This window comes from Martes martes, assembly GCF_963455335.1.
Source record: "Martes martes genome assembly, chromosome: 4".
In the NCBI taxonomy this organism is placed as follows: Eukaryota; Metazoa; Chordata; class Mammalia; order Carnivora; family Mustelidae; genus Martes; species Martes martes.
The window spans coordinates 184147504-184166594 of NC_137891.1; the positions used below are offsets into that span (position 1 = coordinate 184147504).

At 44.1% G+C, this 19091-nt stretch overlaps 1 protein-coding gene across 2 annotated transcripts in view; it reads right to left on the reverse strand.

The window, feature by feature from the left end:
- KIF1B (kinesin family member 1B) overlaps positions 1 to 19091 on the reverse strand; it is a 149059-nt gene that overhangs the window by 24439 nt on the left and 105529 nt on the right. For both annotated transcript variants that reach the window (XM_080801428.1, XM_080801427.1), the window contains 10 exons: positions 14330 to 14448; positions 13326 to 13411; positions 12860 to 12989; positions 12517 to 12679; positions 9820 to 9910; positions 8043 to 8161; positions 7368 to 7423; positions 5182 to 5290; positions 3787 to 3853; positions 2424 to 2508 (listed from right to left, as the gene is read on the reverse strand). In XM_080801428.1, coding sequence (XP_080657554.1) covers positions 2424 to 2508; positions 3787 to 3853; positions 5182 to 5290; positions 7368 to 7423; positions 8043 to 8161; positions 9820 to 9910; positions 12517 to 12679; positions 12860 to 12989; positions 13326 to 13411; positions 14330 to 14448 — 1025 coding nt within the window. The remainder of the gene's footprint in view (positions 1 to 2423; positions 2509 to 3786; positions 3854 to 5181; positions 5291 to 7367; positions 7424 to 8042; positions 8162 to 9819; positions 9911 to 12516; positions 12680 to 12859; positions 12990 to 13325; positions 13412 to 14329; positions 14449 to 19091) is intronic.

Sequence of the window (19091 nt, forward strand, 5' to 3'; positions counted from 1 at the left end):
TTTCCAGTAGAGCTGGTTTGGTGTTTGCAAATTCTTTCAGTTTTTGTTTGTCCTGGAAGCTTTTTATCTCTCCTTCTATTTTCAATGATAGCCTAGCTGGATATAGTATTCTTTGCTGCATGTTTTTCTCGTTTAGTGCTCTGAATATCTCATGCCAGTTCTTTCTGGCCTGCCAGGTCTCTTTGGATAAGTCTGCTGCCAATCTAATGTTTTTACCCTTGTATGTTACAGACTTCTTTTCCCAGGCTGCTTTCAGGATTTCCTCTTTGTTGCTAAGACTTGTAAATTTTACTATCAGGTGATGGGGTGTGGACCTATTTTTATTGATTTTAAGGGGTGTTCTTTGCATCTCCTGGATTTTGATGTTTGTTCCCTTTGCCATGTTAGGGAAATTCTCTCCAATAATTCTCTCCAATATACCTTCTGCTCCCCTCTCTCTTTCTTCTTCTTCTGGAATCCCAATTATTCTAATGTTGTGTCGTCTTATGGTGTCACTTATCTCTCGAATTCTCTCCTCGTGGTCCAGTATTTGTCTCTCTTTTGCTCAGCTTCTTTATTCTCTGTCATTCGGTCTTCTATGTCACTAATTCTTTCTTCTGCCTCATTTATCCGAGCAGTAAGAGCTTCCATTTTTGATTGCACCTCATTAATAACTTTTTAAATTTCAATTTGGTTAGATTTTAGTTCTTTTATTTCTGCAGAAAGGGCTTTTATCTCTCCGGAGAGGGTTTCTCTAATATCTTCCATGCCTTTTTCGAGCCCGGCTAGAACCTTGAGAATAGTCATTCTGAACTCTAGATCTGTCATATTACCAATGCCCGTATTGATTAGGTCCCTAGCCTTCGGTACTGCTTCTTGCTCTTCTTTTTGTGGTGAGTTTTTCCACCCTTCAGAAAGTGGTCGATTTTCTGTTTCTAGAATTGTTGATCTTTTCTTTGATTTCCCATTGGATTTGTAGGTGTTCGCAATGTTTAGCTAAGCTATCTAGCTGATCTCCTGCTACCTGATGTTGTCTCAGCCTGCTACTTCTCCGCCATATTGACTCCTCCTCCCCACATCCTTCCTTTTTTTTTAAGACAGAGCTCACATGCACAAGCTGAGGGGAGCAGAGGGAGAGGGAGAGAGAATCTTAAGCAGGCTCCAACCCCAGCGCAGAGCCCGACAGGGGGCTCCATCTCACTACCCTGAGATCACGACCCGAGCCCACATCAAGAGTCAGACACTTAACCGACTGAGCCAGCCATCCAGGTGCCCCCTTATACTTTTCCTAATAACATTTTCCTTTATCTAGCTTACTTAAAGAATACAGTATATAGGGCGCCTGGGTAGCTCAGTGGTTAAGCATCTGCCTTAGGCTCAGGTCATGATCCCAGGGTCCTGGGGTCGAGCCCCACGTTGGGCTCCCTGCTTGGCGGGGAGCCTGCTTCTCCCTCTCCCACTGCTTATGTTCCCTCTCTCCCTGTCAAATAAATAAAATCTTAAAAAAAAAAAAAGAATACAGTATATAATACATGTAACATACAAAGTATGTGTCAATTAACTAAGTTATTGGGAAGGTTCTGGTCAACAGTGGGCTGTTAGCAGTTACATTCCGGGAGTCAAAAGTTACAAGTGAATATTTGACTGTGTTTCTAACCCTCATGTGGTTCAAAGGTCAGCTGTACTTTATTTTTTACATTTAAAAACACAATTCTGAGGCTTTGCACTGCCAAAGGGGTTCATGGCAATAAAGATTCAGAACCCTGCCTTGGGACTCTAAAGCTTATAAGGTTTAGTCAATTTTTTCTTTTCATCATGTGACCCTGGCTATGGGTTTCTAGCCATCTGCATGCTGCAGCCGTTCCTGACCCTCTTACTCAAGATGTTTTCTGTGTGTGGAAAACAAAACAGATGAAAACACTCTCATTTCTCCTGCATCTACTCAGACCCACCTGGATTCTTTTTGTTGTTAATTCTCAGCACAGATCTTTCTCACTTGCCCTCATTCTGGGACTTACTCATCAAAGTGCTTTATTTGTTCATTATTTTTTGAAAGTATATATATTTATTTAAGTACTCTCTACTCTGGGTGGGGCCTGAACTCACGATGCTGAGATGAAGGGTCGCACACTCCACCAACTGAGCCAGCCAGGCTCCCCAAACTGTTTTAAACATATATATGTTGTCTCCCCAATGAAACTCCCAACGAGCAGAAACTTCTGCCCTCTCTGAGCCTCAAACACAGAGCCATTCCCACAATAGCTGAGTAAAACAATGGTTGGTTGAATGCCTTATCCCTAACCCTGGGGGCTGAGAAACAAGCGTAGCTTCAAACTCAAGGCCACATGTCCTCCACACTCTGTGTTCTCCAGTACACTTTCCCCACATTCCCCGTGTTCCTCGAAAAAGCCTGGTTCCAACCTCAGCCGATGGCATGTACTCACCTACCACCAGCTCACGAACATCCTTCCAATGGAGTTCACTCCCCTTCTCGTGGATGATGGTCACTGTGATCCTTCGCTGGATGCCCTAGGTAACAGAGCCAGGTTGCAATTTAGCTGGGACAATCTATGATTTCCTCGTGTGTTCTTTTCTGGACTGTACGGTATAGGGGTGGGCAAGAGAAGAGGTATGGAGAGGGGGAGGAATGCTGTCCCCACTGTTACTCTGAACAAAGGGATATAGGTCAGGGGCTGAGGAAGAACCAGGTTCTGACATGGCTTTAAGAACAGATGACCAGATCATATGACCCAGAATATGAGACCCTCAGCTCCTATGCCCACCTGGGTCATAAGCTTTTTTTTTTTTTTTAAGATTTTATTTTTAAGTAATCTCTATACGCAACGTGGGGTTTGGATTCACAACCCTGAGATCCAAAATCACAAGCCCCACAGACTGAGCCAGCCAGGCATCCCAGTCAAGAACTGTTGAGCACTCACTGAATCTACTTTTGATTTACCAAAGGAGGACCTACATTGCATGGGCAGATTTTTAGTCCATTGCAACATCCATCTTCTATCTCCATTAAGAACTTTTTCTAAGTTATTTTTTTTTTTTAAGATTTTATTTATTTATTTGACAGAGAGAGAGAGTGCACACAAGCAGAAGGAACGGGAGAGGGAGAAGCAGGGAGACTGGTGCGGGGCTCGATCCCAGGACCCTGGAATCATGACCCAAGCTGAAGGCAGAGGCTTAACTAACTCAGCCACCCAGGCACCCCTCCATTAAGAACTCTTTAACTGGAAGGGGCGCCTGAGTGGCTCAAGTCGTTAAGTGTCTGCCTTCAGCTCGGGTCATGATTCCTGGGATTGAGCCCTACAACAGGCTCTCTGCTCAGCAGGAAGCCTGCTTCTCCCTCTCCCACTCCCCCTGCTTGTGTTCCCTCTCTCGCTGTGTCTCTGTCAAATAAATAAATAAAATCTTTAAAAACAAAGCAAAACAAAACTTTTAATTGTGAAAGCACAGTTTCCAAATGTGAAAACTGTATACGAGAAAATAAAATTATATTTAAAAGAATGACATGGGAGCTGCACAAATTATAGTAACTGAATAAAACAAAACATTTTTCAAAATAGGTCTTCTAAAATGTATTTATATATTTAAGCAAGGGTATAATATAGGCCAAGGTCTGAGGAAGAAACATTAAAAACCAAACATACAAAAAAAGGAAAGAGAAAAAAAAGCAGCAGCAAGAGGACAAGGTCTCTCCAATCCCCATATCCACTAAAACGGGGAGGACAAGCAGAGAAAGAGAAAGAGCTCTGGGTCCCTCCTCTCTCAGGGCCTCTCTGGCTCCCTCGTTAGTACCTGATGAAGCAGAAACGTCCCCTGGCAGGGCAAGCCCGCTGTGTGGTCGACCACAGCTGGGATGTACCTGTGAAACAGAAACGCACAAGAAAGCAGTTAGATGGGATGCTGGTGCTGAGGGTCACCTCACCCGCAAGTCCCTCCCTGTAGCTACAGCCCCCGTGGTCTCTGTCTCCCCGTCTTCCTCACCATCTGGGCACTTCATCACACAGTCGTTTGCATTTAACGAACCCTGTCACTTATCCACGACACAGCGCCCTCACGAGACCGAAGAGCTCCCAGCACAGCAACATCCTTCGGCTCCATCCCACCCGCCTGCCTAAGGGACCGTCCATAAATAATGTACAACCGCAACAGGAAGTGTCAGGAGGGAAGAAAGGGACCGTTTCAGATTTTAGGCAGTTTTTAAGAATCAGAAAGCAATGAACTCAGTAGACACTCTTACCGCAAGTATGTCTCCCTCATAATGCAAGTTATAATCACATTATAGATGTGTCTATGGAAAGCACGATTTCTTAAAGCAATGTCACTACTGACAGTTAAATACAGTACTGATACGGCCATACTCTCTCACAGAGCCGGAACTCAAAAAATGTTCCACGGAGATGATCATGATGGCGGTACTAAGCATTATCCTCAAGATAACATTTATTCCCACCCTTTACATGAACCGATACAGCCCCTCTGTTTCGGAATGGGGATCTATTTTGTGTGTTTTTCCAAGAGCATTTTAGAGACAACTATGAACAACAATTACATTCACTGCTTACTCTAACGCAGCTCACTCAGAGGAAGGAAGCTGATGTTGATTATTGTGATCTAGGTCAGCAGTCCTCAACTGGAGGTGATGTGGAATGTCTGAAGACATTTGTGGCTGTCACACTGGAGGGGCGGTACTACCAGCATCTCGTGGGTAGAGGCCAGGGATGTGGTTCAATATCCCACAGTGCACAGGACAGCTCAGGACAAAGAGTTATCCAGCCCAAAACAGTGCCGAGGTTGAGAAACCCTGGTCTAAAGAAACATTGTGCCCCCAGTCCTCTCACTGAGATTATTAAGGTTAAAGTCCTGACTATATTATGTGCAACATGCTTCTGACTCCCTTTGCTTTGCTGCTGACCAAACCCACTCTGTAAGTTTTCTTTCCTTGTACAAAGTGCCAGTCTCCATGTTCTTGCTGTTGCTAGTAAGAAGGCAAATTATTACTCTGGACAGTCACTTCTTTGACCAACATCTTATTCAAAAAATAATACCAACACCACCAAAAATTCAATTCAAAACTGGAATTCAACAGTGACAATGAGTCTTTAATCTGAATAAGAGGAGACTCCAAATTACATTTTCTAACTTTGAAAAACCTAGGCTTTGTTTAAAAGTTTATAAAGTTGGACTTACTCTCCTGTAGGCTCCAGTTCGCTGATCTCAAACCAAACAAGAAGATCATACTTGCTCATGCTCTGGCCAAGGCTGGTTTTGCTCATGGTGTTTAATTTGGTGGCTGGAACTTATAAAAGTTTTTAGAAAAATGTCAAAATATGGTCTAAGTCTACTTAGTAAAAGCATAAGTTCTATAAGGACACACTCGGGAAAGGTAACAAGAGTTGGGCTGAGATTTAAATGTAGAGACCCAGATAAACATCACCATCAATGACATTAGTGCCTCTAAATTCAGAGAACGGGGAAAATGGAGAGTTGGTATTTTTCTCCCTCTCAGCAAACAGTATATGTTGACAAGAACACAGGTTTTGTGCAGAGTAAAAGTGCTCACAAAACCGTTCAAAAAGGGGCACCTGGGTGGCTCAGTGGGTTGAGCCTCTGCCTTCAGCTCAGGTCATGATCCCAGGGTCCTGGGATCAAGCCCCACATCAGGCTCTCTGCTCAGTGGGGAGCCTGCTTCCTCCTCTCTCTCTCTCTCTCTCTCTCTCTCTGCCTGTCTCTCTGCCAACTTGTGGTCTCCGTCTGGCAAATAAATAAATAAATAAAATCTTAAAAAAAAAAAAAAGTTCAAAAACCTTCCTTAGACTCTCCTATTCTGTGGCATGCAGAGCAGGAAGTGGTGTGAAACATGCAGTGTGGGCAGAGCCTCACACCTCACAGGGTGTCCTCAAAGCTGCAGCGCATGAGGGAAGACCCACACTCCAGCCCAGGAGTTCCCAAACCTGCCTGCACGTGGGATCTTAAAGCAAAGCCCAGGCAATTACATGACACAATGTCTATGGGCAGGACCCAGTCCTCTGAGAGGACTGAAATCCCTCCAGGTCATTCCAATGTGCACGTTCTCTGCTCAGAACCTGGGAGCACTGGCGGGAGAGTCCAGTGACTTGGGACCAACTACTATTCAACCACTAACTACGAGTCAACTTCGGCTGAGTCACTGAATCTCTGGGAGTAAGTCTCCTCATCTACACGAAGCAGATTAGCATATTAGCCCGCAATCTTGAAGAGGTATCGTGAGGACCCACTGACACAGGGTATCCTAAAGGGGCCTTAGGACTCATACAGTCCTAGTCAAATGTTAGCCTATCTGCACGATTCACTCCGGCTGAATTCCACATGAGCTGGTGCTGCTAGTCAAGAAAAAATCAGTGTCACTGACTCTGGTGGTCATCTGAGGGCCAAAAAGCAAAATCAGAAGCATTAAAAAACAAAAACAAAAAAACCATCTACTAGGAAAAATCTTTAAAACTGAAGAACCATTGCAAAGAACCCAAGTGAACAAACACAAGGGGACTCCGCCCCGCCCCCGCAGGTGAGGCCAAAGCGGCTCCATCAGAGAAGGTGCGTCCTCACGTCTCTCCAAGGGAAGCGTATTCTGGACAACATGCTAGACCCTAGGCCCGGTTCAGGCAGCAAACAAGCGGCGACGCGTGTTTCCTCCACAGAGAGCCAGGCTTTAGGATAAGCCCCTGAGCATGGTTCTACATCTACGGCAGAGCTAGGTCAGCTACTAACCATGTCGTTTGGGTGCCCTCTCACTCTGGCAGCCTGGAACTGTCAGAGAGCGAGAAGACGGCCCTGGGTCCGCCCCATCCTGGAAGGTGGCAACAGCGGAGGAAGCAAGCGCGTTGGCGTGCTCAGAAAACGCGTCCAACACATGCACATTCACATAGTCAGCTATGAGAAACCGAACGAGTTCAATCTTTCTCTCATGGTCTGAAGGCAGGATGGAGAGCAGCAGTACAGAGGTGGAGAACAAGTACAGGGTTGGGGGGAGGGTGGCAAGAGGGCAATGAGAAAAAAAGGATGAAAATAAAGAAAAAGCAAAACAAGATGAATGAACATGCAGAATACATTTGAGATGCAAAGAAATGCCCAGTCACCCAACAGTCAGGAGGAGTTACATATAAAGCAGAGAGATTTAGGAACAGGGAGCTTATCAAAGGATGCAATAAGACCACCAGAAAGTTGGCAGGGAAGGAGCCCTATCGTTTCTTACTTATTTAAATCAGGAACCTAGAATTCCAGTTCCTGCTGGACACAGGAATACGTAAAGATACACAGGAGAGGAGCGGGCATGTAAAAATTATTTCTGTCTGAAAAGCGATCCGAATAAGGGCCGTGTCACCCAGAGAAGGGCTCACCTGGCTTGGAGAGTGGCATGGGTGGAGGGAAGAAGCGACGAGACGGCTGAGGTGGGCTGCAAAGGAAGGAAACAAAGTTCAAGGCTGAGAAAGGGTCTCATATGGACATTAGCGGCATGTTTAATCCCCTCTAGAAACAAATCATTTGCACTTTCCAATGAAGCATAATATCAGGCACTAGACATAATCCCCACAGTGAAACTGAGAACCAGATATTTTAATAAAAGTCCCCTTGTGGGTCCCAGCTAATAAGTGAAATATGAGAACTTTCCTGTTAACACTGACACTCTGCGATCACCCAAAAGGCCCCATCGTTGCTCTCACCACCTGTGATGCCTCCACTACAGCTCATGCTTCCTAAAGTTCTGGGTAGTGAGGAATAATTACACACAATCCTTGTGTTACACCACCTCACTTTCTATCCTGCTCAAAGTCTCTTCCTAGGAAAGAGATGGTACTCCAGGTCAGCCGGGCAAACGTCAACGTGCTTCACCTGTAATTAGTGATTGGGTGGCTTAGAAAAAAGGTGCTGATGTTTCTATAGAGGAAACATCAGGTAACACACAAAACTGTTCTTCAATTATCTTAATCCCTTAAAAGATTTCTTCCTTCCCGGCAAGTGGCAGGAGGAGTACGAGTAAGATCAACAAGAATCGTTGCTTATCTGGTTCAAACCTGTTCAGTTCCTGTCCCTGCAGATGAAGCGGGTGCTGCTGATAATGCCCGAAGACTTCAAATACTATCGGCTTGGTTTTGATGTATTCCACAAACGATTCGGTGACCTCCACCGCAATCTAGTCAGGAATAAAGCCAAGCTAGATTAGGGAAAGATCTGCTATAACACACACACACAGAAAGTCAGCACTTCAGAGTAGCCGGGATGTGCTGGGTATTCGACTCTGCAGGCCTCCCATATCAAGACAGGGGCTCCTCCCAGGTTCTCATTACTCTCCCGAGCTCTAGGCCTCCAAGACCGTCCGTCCTCTGACGCACCTGCTGCCCTTCACACACGTGCTGTTTTGACTCAAACTCACTTGCTGTTCCTCCTGCCTGAGCTTCGCTCCCTGGGATGCCTGAGGACCTACCCGGGCTACAGCTCTGCCCGGAAGGCCTGCCCCTGTCTCGGTGCCTCTAAGTCATTCCTACATTGAGGGCCCAGATTTAATAGTAACAACCGTGAGAAAAACATGACTGTTGACCAGGCACCAGGTACAACAACAGGTTTGACCCACCTTTCCTTACTACCCTATATCCTTCTGGAAGTTCCCCACCTACTTTCTCCACCCAACATAACTTTAAAGTATCTTCCCATTAACGGAAATGACCCTGCCTTCTTTCTACTCCCTTTGCATTTAAGGAATACTTTTCCACCATCGTGTGCTACTGCTGTTTAAATATTCATCTGATCTCCCCTAAGCTCTTTGGGGTATAATCCTCTGTGATTCATCCTTACTCCCCAGCCGTGTCAGGCACAGTCCTTGTGCACACTAGCCCAATGAATATTTATCAGATATGTGCGTGCTTATATTCATGCAGTTAAACCTAAAAAAGAAAACAGTGTGTTTTGTGTTCGCTGTTCCATTTTCGGTGCTGTCCTTCCTGCTCCTACCGTTAGCGAGAAGAGAGCGTTCCACGTCGTGGTGAAGACCCTGAACACCAGAGCCACACTGCTCGGCTTCAACCCCATCTCGGCCTCTTCCTAGCTCGGTCACCCTGGTGTGTGACTTTAACTGCTCTGTGCCTGTCATCTCAGCTGTCATATGGGGCTTATGAGGGTCTACAGTATAAAGGTAAGGATTAAATGAATAAAGACACAAAAAGGCCTCTGGAACAGTAAGTGAGAAGAAATAAGATCTCAGAGAACGTCAGCTATTGTGACGAGGATGCAGACTTTGAATCGAGTGTGGGCGACCCTTCCTAGAAGAGACGGGATGCCTGTTGTCTTACTCTACAAACGACAGCTCTAAGGGCACTAATGGATTCATCATATGATCAGCTGCCAGGAAGAGAGACTGAATCTTACTTAGCTACAAAAGATAATTTAATTTTTTCTACATCTGAGCAATCTAAGTGTCTTATAGCTTAAAGAACAATACGTTAACTTTAACAAAACTCATATTAAAGCCACTTATTTTTCTAGGAAGGAAACACTAAAAACAACTCACTACATTCCTACTGATGGAACATTTTTATGGGCAGCCCAACCCCCACACACTCCTGGGGCCCACTGTAACTCGAGAAGGCTGGCCACTCTGTCCACTGAGGATTACCTCATCGCTCTGGCCCCTCCCTCTATTGTCTATTCTCACCACCACGCAGCTTGGATAATCCTCCTTCCAGGGCTGCGAAAGACAAAGGCCGCCCACGCAGGGCAGGTCGACTGCCTAACACCGGCATCTCAGACAGCCCCCAGACCTGCAATTCGTCTGGCAAAAACGTCCATGCCACTTACATTCTGCACGTGATAGAAGCCCAGAGGGCTTCCTCTGCCGTTGTTTTTGAGGGGTTCAGTGGAGAAGGCTTCATCATGACGATGCAAAAAGCTTAATAAAAAAAACAGGACACATGAATTTCGAATTACACAGTTTCATCAAGATCTATGTTTTAAGAACCTGACTTGGAGGAGTGCTTGGGTGGCTCAGCTGGTTAAAACATCCGACTCTTGATTTCAGCTCAGGTCATGATCTCGGGGTTGTGAGATAGAGCCCTGACCTGGGAGGGGAACGGGCTTAAGATTCTCTCTTTCTCTCCCTCTGCCCCCTCCGACCACCTCCCTCTTAAAAACAAACAAACAAACAAAAAAGAACCTGACTTGATCCTCTAGAAAAAAGCAGCCTACTTAAGCAGAGTCTTTAACTGAACCAAGTAATTTGTAGTTCCTTGTGATACATATTTTCCATTATCACTCAGACAGCATTTTAGATTTTATTTCAAAAATGACTAAAAGATTAACTGACCCTGACCACTTAGCTCTGTGGACACACATGCAAGAATATCTCAAAAGCATCAAGAGTGAATTCAGTGACTTCCTGTTTCTTTGTAGGAACATTATTTTTACTGAGAATAAAAATTATTGAAATCATTCTGTGCAGAAAAGATCTGGCAGATTCAAGCTTCCATAAAGTAGTACTAAAGCCTGTGTTTAGTGTTCTTGCCTAGGACAGTCTCTGATGACCTGCGAAGACTAAATTTAAATGTCACCTCTTCCAGGAAGTCTTCCCTGACTCACCCAAACAGCTGTGTCTTCCCATAGTACTAGGGACCCATTTTCCTTCAGTAGCAATGGTTTCACCCTTTGTAATAATATGTTCACATGTCTGTGTCCCCAAAAGACAGCGAGTATCTCCTTAGTGCTCCAAATATAGAAGATACTCCTGAAATATTTGTGAAGCAATAGACTATGTTTATTTGTGCTCACAGATAGTGGGGTTTTACTTCTCTCTCCCTCCCTATTAGTCTGAAATAAACAGAAGTAGAATTAAAGACGACTGAATACAAAGATTTACTCTGACCAAGCCACCCAGGTACCCCTCTCCTTGTACATCTTTTTTTTCCTTCCAATTTGTTCCTCTCCAGATTATAAGCTGTATGTGCCAGGGGCATTGCTTGATTTGGGATCTACACTCCTCCAGTGCTCTGCTTAGAGCAGGGACAATTATCCTGGGATTCCACACTGGTGATGCATGAAATCACTCATACGGCTTGACAGTTGTGTCTTCTCTATACAGGCCAGATGGAAGTCTACAAAAGCTCAAGAAGCATCTGAGCCTTCTTTCAACAGGAGTCAACACTCCCTCTCCTCCAGAGCTGACACCAGGTGGAGAGGCTACTCTTGTGCTGGAGATGTTAGGACAAAAAGATCAACATGACATTACTGGCATTTCAGATGCCAGTTAACCAAGTAGGTCTTTTCCATAAAATATTTCAGTCGTTGGGGTGCGTGGGTGGCTCAGTCGGTTAAGCGTCTGCCTTTGGCTCAGGTCATGATCTTGGGGTCTTGGGCTTGAGCCCCACATTGGGGGCTCAGAGGGGAGTCTGCTTCTCCCCTTTCCCCTATTCATTCCCTCTCTCTCAAATTAATAAAATCTAAAAAAAAAAAATTTTTTTTTCAGTTGTCTAACTAGTGTAATAATGAAAGCTCAAAGCAACAGGGTCATCTAGCTAAGTCCACCCCCATGTTAATTTCGGGCTGCTAGTGAAAACACACTGACAGGGCACAATCAACATTCGATAGGTAATATGTCAACAACTGTGAGTTCTAGCAAACGATATCAGTGGCTTACTGTGCCGTAATCACATCTGATTCGTGGCTAAAATCTCCATAAAGGCAGTGCTTTGTCAACTGTACGAGGACCCCTGATGTGCAGAGAGGCACATGCTGAAGGACAGGGATGGCAGAACTCTCGAGGAGCCTCCTGGTGGCGCCAGGGGCCAACTGCAGACTTCAGGAATGAGTCGAGGGAGAACGCACTCTCTTGTACTGTGGCCCTTCCTCAGTTATGAAAAAACATACTGATGTCTGGAGGTATTAAAAGTTAACACTGTCAAAAAAGTGTTTTCCAAGGAGAGTTATGAGAAGAAAAACTCCAGAGGGTTATAGGATAGCGTTTGTAAGTGGCTAAGGAATGAAACCAGTCACATCTCTACAAAGTAGTTATTTTTCAGTTGACATGGAATTTTACTGTCATTTGCATGGTTTTTTTCCTCCAGGTATTGAACAGGCGTAGCTGGTGGCTGGATAATTCATGGCCTTCAGACTTGTTTATTAATAAGATATTTCCCCATGAAGAGCATTAAAAAGATGATTAAACAGGCTTATCTACATCAGATCCTGTATTTCCAGCAGAGGGGGGACAGGCCACCGTGGAACCCTCTTAGCAGGATGCACGGTCACAGCCCTCCTCACAGCGAACTCGAGTTCATCCCATTTTAGGTTTCTGGTTCTTACTGCCCCCTGGAGTGAAGAAAGCTGTTTTATTTCAGACACTGGTAGTTGTTTCCCTCTTGAGAGTATTAACACCTCACATGTGGGAAAAAACCAAAACCAAAACCAAAAAAACCACCTCGCATATGTAGAGTGAAGCACTGGGTGGTACACAAAGGATGTCACCTGGGTCACCAGCTAGGCAGGCAGGCAGAGGGGGCTTACTTGAACTGACAGAAGATGTCTGCATACTCTGGGAGGATCCCGCTGGCCTGCAGCACAGTTACTCGGAAAGTGAAGGCACTGCCCAGTTTCAGGTGGTTGCCGATCTCTTCAGAAAACCCTTCCATGACCATCTTACCATCCAGCAAAGTGCCCGACTTCAAATCTAGAAAGGGTCAAATGAACACACAAATGGTTCAAATATGGCACAGACCACTCTCAAAGAGGAGAGAGGAGGGCATGCTTTCCATTCCTAGTCGATGAAAGCAACTATCTCCCTTGATGATGGTCAGTATCTTGCCCTCTTTGAGAACGTCCCCAATCACAGTAACCTCTGTCTACGTACCCAAGTCATTCATTCGATTGATTTCTTCCGGAGGAGTGGTGACCTCAGAACTCTGACCCTGTCCTTCCACAATCCTCAGTTCCTCCAAGGACAGACCAGAACGAGTCATTGCAACTGAAGAAAAGTCATTCTGAAAACAAGGCAGGAGCAGGGAGCTGATCAAGCAGCACGACAGCATATTTCCCCCAACCTCCTTACTCATGTCTATTTGCCCCAAAAGTAACAATGGGTGGAAAAGTATGTGGATTAAGAGCTGCCTGAGAAAAGGTAACAAAATAGAATTAGTGTCATAGTGTCTTTGCCTCTGTAATTGTTAGACATGTCCTGTGTTCACGCAACAAGCCCGTGGTTCCCTGTCTTCTGTAGCTCTGGCCAGAAGAACTGTTTTCTAGGGAACATCCTCCCTATAAACCTGTCTTCTGCTTTTTCCTTCTATGAGTTTTTCCCTCCCTGGAAGGGTTCTCACCTGATTAAAGTACTCGTTATCAAAAGATATTTTAGCTGTTCCTGACTGTCGAATCCCAGAACCATAATCAGGAGCTTCTTCATCCGCTAAGTAGAAAACACAACAACAAAAAAGAGAAGGATCAAATGAGTCTACGATGGGGCCAGAGGAATGGCTCTTGTTGGATTATAAAATAAACAGGAAAGTGGCGGAGCCTTCTAGTTCGAAGACTTTTGTAAGAGGAGATGCTGAAGATCGAGCTTTTGCTTAAGAAAGGAAGAGCCGGAAGCAGTGAAGTCACAGGGGCTGAATGCAACTCTACGCAGAGGTGTATTTACAACCTGCTCAGCTCAAATGAGACTATTTAATAAGGAATCGGTTTTATTCTTGATATTGTTCAAATGTCACACCTAGAAACACGGACTCTTCACTTGGCAAGATGATATGCAAAACTACCCAACGAATAGTTGAAGGTATGAGACTGTGCTTGCACAAACTGTCATAGAGTTGACCCTGGTGACCGTGCCAAAGATTTCCATGGGGAAAAGCTACAAGGCCACTCCACACCGCAGGGCATCTGGAAATTATACGAAATGGCCACATTCTTTCCTCAGAATGTAGACTGGATCATGGAGAAGTGTAAAATAGCAGAATCTTGATCCATAAACAACAAAGCAGTAGTCCAAGGACTGAAATGTCTGGTACAAGTACCGTGAGAGAAAATTACGCAAGAAAAAGGTCCTGAATATCCTTTGTTGCTTCTGAAGCAGTTTTAGAAATGACTTTTATAAAAGTTGTTCTTTATGTTAAAGGAATCCCTTCATCCCATTACTGCACAACAGCTGTGGCCCAGACTAACAGAATCTATTTATGATACGGGGGAATGCTAACTAAAAGGAAGCAGAGAGAGCTTTCTCCGAGACAGACATGCCATCATGCAACTGAAGTGTGGCCCACACAGAACCGGTCTGCCCTGTCTCTAGGCGAAGAACCCACAGCTCTCGCGCGGGGGCAAGGTCACCTACCTGCAATGGCCTGCACGGCCACACGCAGAAACCCCCGCACTTCACCTTTCTCGCTGACGATGGCTACCCTGTGAATCAGGGGCACAGGATACAGCAGATTGCTCAGGTAAACAAATGCCCTAGAGACAGAAACCGGGAGACAAACATCTGAGCACCCCGCAGGCAGAGAAGCTGGCTTTCAGATTCCCGAGAATATTCTCAGGGCTTCTAGGCCCTGTCTTAAGGTCACCTTTCTGTTCTGTACTACCAGACTGCCTCCCATTGCTTTTTCGGCAGAGATAATACAGAAAGAAATGCAAACGCTTGGTAAAGCAGTTGACAAAGACCAACTGACACCAAGTTACTCCCTATAAAAATGACAAGTTAAAAAAAAAATGACTAGCGTAGGTAGAAGAGTAACAATTGGAAGTAGACCTTCAAGAGGACTGTCCTACGGATACTGCTAAGGTGGAGAAAAGGGAACCCACTGAAGAGCTTAACCTTTTAACGTAAAGGTGTTTTGTTTTATTTCTCCGAAGAGATAAAACAGAAATTGGGAGACAAAAAAGGCAGGAAATGGGCCTGAAATACAGTTAATAACTCTAAAATAGATTTCAAGTCACAGCATTACGGAAATGCTCTAGGACATGACTATTATTTTCAGCAGGTGACTGACACATATGAGCAAAGAGGATTTGTAGCCAGAAGTTTCTGAGGAGCAAGCTTATAGGGGACTCTGGCTGGACACAGAGACGAATATCCAGGGAAAAAAAAGACAGCTGATCCCTAAAGGACTGCTTTTGTTCCTGGTGTCCAAAACTTAACTCAGAAATGGAAACACGAAAGAAAGGTTATAGACCTAAAATCGTCTATTTCAAAACAAACTAGCAGAGTCCCATCGCATTTGTACTCTTTTTACTTCATTATTTTCTATCTATTGATTTTTTTTTAACAATAAAAATGTGATCACAAGTTCATTTCAATTAGTGGATGTGATACAGAATCTAGTTCCTACTGTTACTCTTGTCTTCCCACTGGGTATATGATCTTTGAACACAAAGCAAGACAGAGAGTAAACATTTGCACCAAGAAATCAAACATAACCGAACGTGACACATATGCCTGTCTGCTTCTTTTCCTGCTCTGAGTCTGCATTAGAACAAAGAGAAATGGGAGATGGAGTGGATTTGTGGGATTTCAACTCAAAGTAATGAAAAAAATACTGAAAATAGACAAAGTAAACCAAAGAAAAAGTCATGTTAATAAAACTTAAAGAGCATAAATGAAATGTGAATGAAAACTATAACAAAACAACTGTAAGTAAAACACTGAATCAGATCAAATGAAGTCTACTTCCCTTTCAGTCTGCTCCAAAGGTGGGGAAGGAAATGCTAAGAAACAGAGGGTTAAAGCTATGCTGTATAAAAATTTAAAAATGGAAAGTCTTCCGAAAAGGATTACAAACAAGACTCTCAAGTATTAGCTACTGTGACAGAGGTTAAAGACGAAGAATTTGGCCTACGGTACCAAATGGACGGCTTCCCTTTCCAAGTCAGCACCATACAGACTACCTTCAGCTCCTCATGATTCCAGCCCACTTGCTCGCTCTCAGTGCCTCGGCGGGGCAGAGTCACGGCACGCACCTGTCCCCGGCGTGAAGCCCTCCCTGCACTCTACTGCCCACCTCACGCCTTTGATTTCACAACTGCAGGTCAGGTCTTACTCTGAACATACTCTCATGACAGGCTCCCCCAGCGCTAAGTGATCTCAGTAACACACATGACTACTCGATCATTGCTACGATTTACATCTATATGACTGTTTGTCTGTCTCAACCACCAGTCTGCAAACCTGAGAGAGCAGGATTCACGTTTGATTTTGCTTACCACTGTCTACAGAGGGTCTGGCCTATTTATTAAGTACACTCAACATCCAATCAACATGATTGAGCGTCTATGTACATGACTTGTCCTCTATCTTTAAGCAGAAGTGGACCATTTTCCAGAAAAATGGGTTACACCAGAGGTAGAGAAGCAAAGTGATCCAACTTTATATACTAGGTTGATTTTTCGAAGATATACTCAAGATGGATATTAACTATAGAGAACATGTTTAGGTTCCTAACTATACTTAATTTGTATAGTTGTTTTTATACTTATGCCAGGGATGCCTGTTTCTAATTTTCAAAAAGCTTCCCATTTGAAGGCACTGCGCATCGTGTTCACACATGCATTACACCAAAGCACTGTCTGACCACACACTTAGGCAAGAATCTCCTTTCCACCTGTGGCAATGGTTATTCCAAAGGTGAAAGGATGGAAAGTATTCTTGTGTATTTCCCGTTTTAGAAAGGAGACTTCTGTGATTCTCCGGCAGTGGCAGGGGCACTGGCACAGGGGCTACACAACCGCATGGTCCCTAGCCAGCTCTCCCTGTATTATTATCGGAAGACTGTCCTTTGCCCAAGGTCAATGCCGTAGAAGTTCTCCTCTGAAGTTTTTTAAGCTGGAATTTTTATAAATACTTTGCATTCTTGAGAGTCCTTCTACTTTGACCTAGCAGACTGAAGGAGAACAGAAATGAGAGAGGGGAAGATGTAAAGGGTATATTAGCATAAGTTCTGTGAAGTTACATCAACAAGGGAAACAAGTTTGGTCAACAGAAAGACAAATCAGTGTAATTATGGTTCCAGTTACAGAACGCAATGTCAGTTCAGACTTAGGTGTCAGAATAACCATCTTTTGCCCCCTTTTAACCCAGAAGACTAGCGTAACTATTTTACATTTCATCCCAAATTATGATGGATGGTTCATAACATCCCAGCATGCCATAAGAGAATAGCTAAAGGGACAAGCTCTTTTCATTTTCATACAAAAATTCACCAGAGGCAGCCAAGGCCAAGAAACAAAACCTACAAATGGAATTTCACAAGAAAGTGGAAAATTTTACAAGCGAATTGTATTTGCAATTATGCGCCAATATGGGAAGTCCAATCCTGTGAATCACAAAAACAGGAAAGAAGTTACTTCTCATACGTACAATGACCACTACATATCTGGGTAAAGTTGCATAGTTATCAGTTTTGATTGTAGATGAGAAATGAAGTCAAGGGTGAAAAGTAAAGAGCTATTCCTCACTTTACTGATGGCCATGATTTCACCCCCTCCACTAACCTCCTCCTCACAAGTTAAAGTTAGCTGTAGAACCTGGGAAGCCAAACATATGGAAACTACTTGAAAATCAAAGCAGAGCTGATTGCTTTATACCTAAACTTAGATCTGATATGATTAAAACAGTAGAGAAAATAATGCATACATTTTAAGCCAGTGAATGTCCATATTAAGTGGGATTCTGACCTAAGTTCTCCACACAAGTGACTCCAAATACAAAGGCTTTGGAGAACTCTTCACGAGGATATTCACTTGGCTAGTGCAGATGACAGAATCAAAAAGATAAAGATCGTTAAGGCTCTCCCGTTTTCCTACCTAACTCCTCATTTATACTTGAGAACCCGACAGGCCTCGGTGTCAGTGAAGCCAACGTGTGGCCTCAAACATCTCCTAGGGTCAGGGTTCTTTGCGATGTGCCATGTGAGATGAAGCTCCACGTTCCTCCCTGTGTGACGGTGCACAACGAGCAGCCTCAGAGGCTGAGCAGCTGGCACCAGGACAAGCAGTTTAGGGACAGAAACTCAGTTCTAACTCCCAACCCTTTTAGAACACACAAAGCCATAAAACAAGAAAAAGCTCTATGGTCCCATTATTGGTACACAGAACCACTGCTCTCAGTTTTAATATAAATCAGCTTCTCTGAAATTCTAGGCATCTATTTCTGGCAATACACCAGCAGAAAACAATATTCATGGCTGCACAATCCCTTAATGCTTATGCATGGAAAAACTGAATAGATGCCGCTCCGCTATCATAAACTCCCAAGACTGTCTACTATTACATCACAAGCCCTGGTCACAGTTGAGGCTTTCGTGTCTACCAGCAAGCCTGTCCTGCCCTCTGTCCAGCTCAGTGACCGCACACCCCAGTAGTTATATTTAGTCCTTGCCAGGCGACCGACATCACACCATGAGCTCAGTGTGAGACTTACCTCCCTACTGGCTCAGGACACGTGCTGCGCTTTAATTTTTAGAGAACCAGCATAATTCCCTATTTTTAAAGCATTCAGCAACATGTGGCCCTAATGAACTGTTAAGATTCAATTTCATACCTTAAAACCTGCACACACTTTTTGTGAATCCAGCGAGTGCTGTACTGCTGAATTTGTAATAAAATTACTTCAGCACGAAGACTCGGTGTAGACAAAGACCTCAGTATGAGGGGCATACGAGGAGAGCTCTGCGTCACTGACAGATGGAGTCTGAGACAAGGCCTCAGTTTGGAAAACCAAACTTAACACAGAGCAGTTTCATGCAGTGCTGAACAAATATCCATTGTTGGTGGTGTCAACAGATAATTTCATGAGCTTCATCATTATAAAACCTATAGGTAAAATTTTGGCAGAAGCCAAAGATCTACAGATAGGTTCACTGAAACTGGCTAAAGAAAGGTACCCATTTCAGACAAAAGGAGACTTCATGTTCCTGATTCTTTTTCTGACTCAAAGTAGGTAAAAAATAAACCCAACACTACTCCTATTTATTTACTTTTTAAGATTTTTAAGTAATCTCTACATCCAACTTGGGGCTCAAACTCACAACCCTGAGATCAAGAGTTGCACACTCTACTGACTGAGCCAGCCAGGCACGCCCTACCTATTTATTTATTTATTT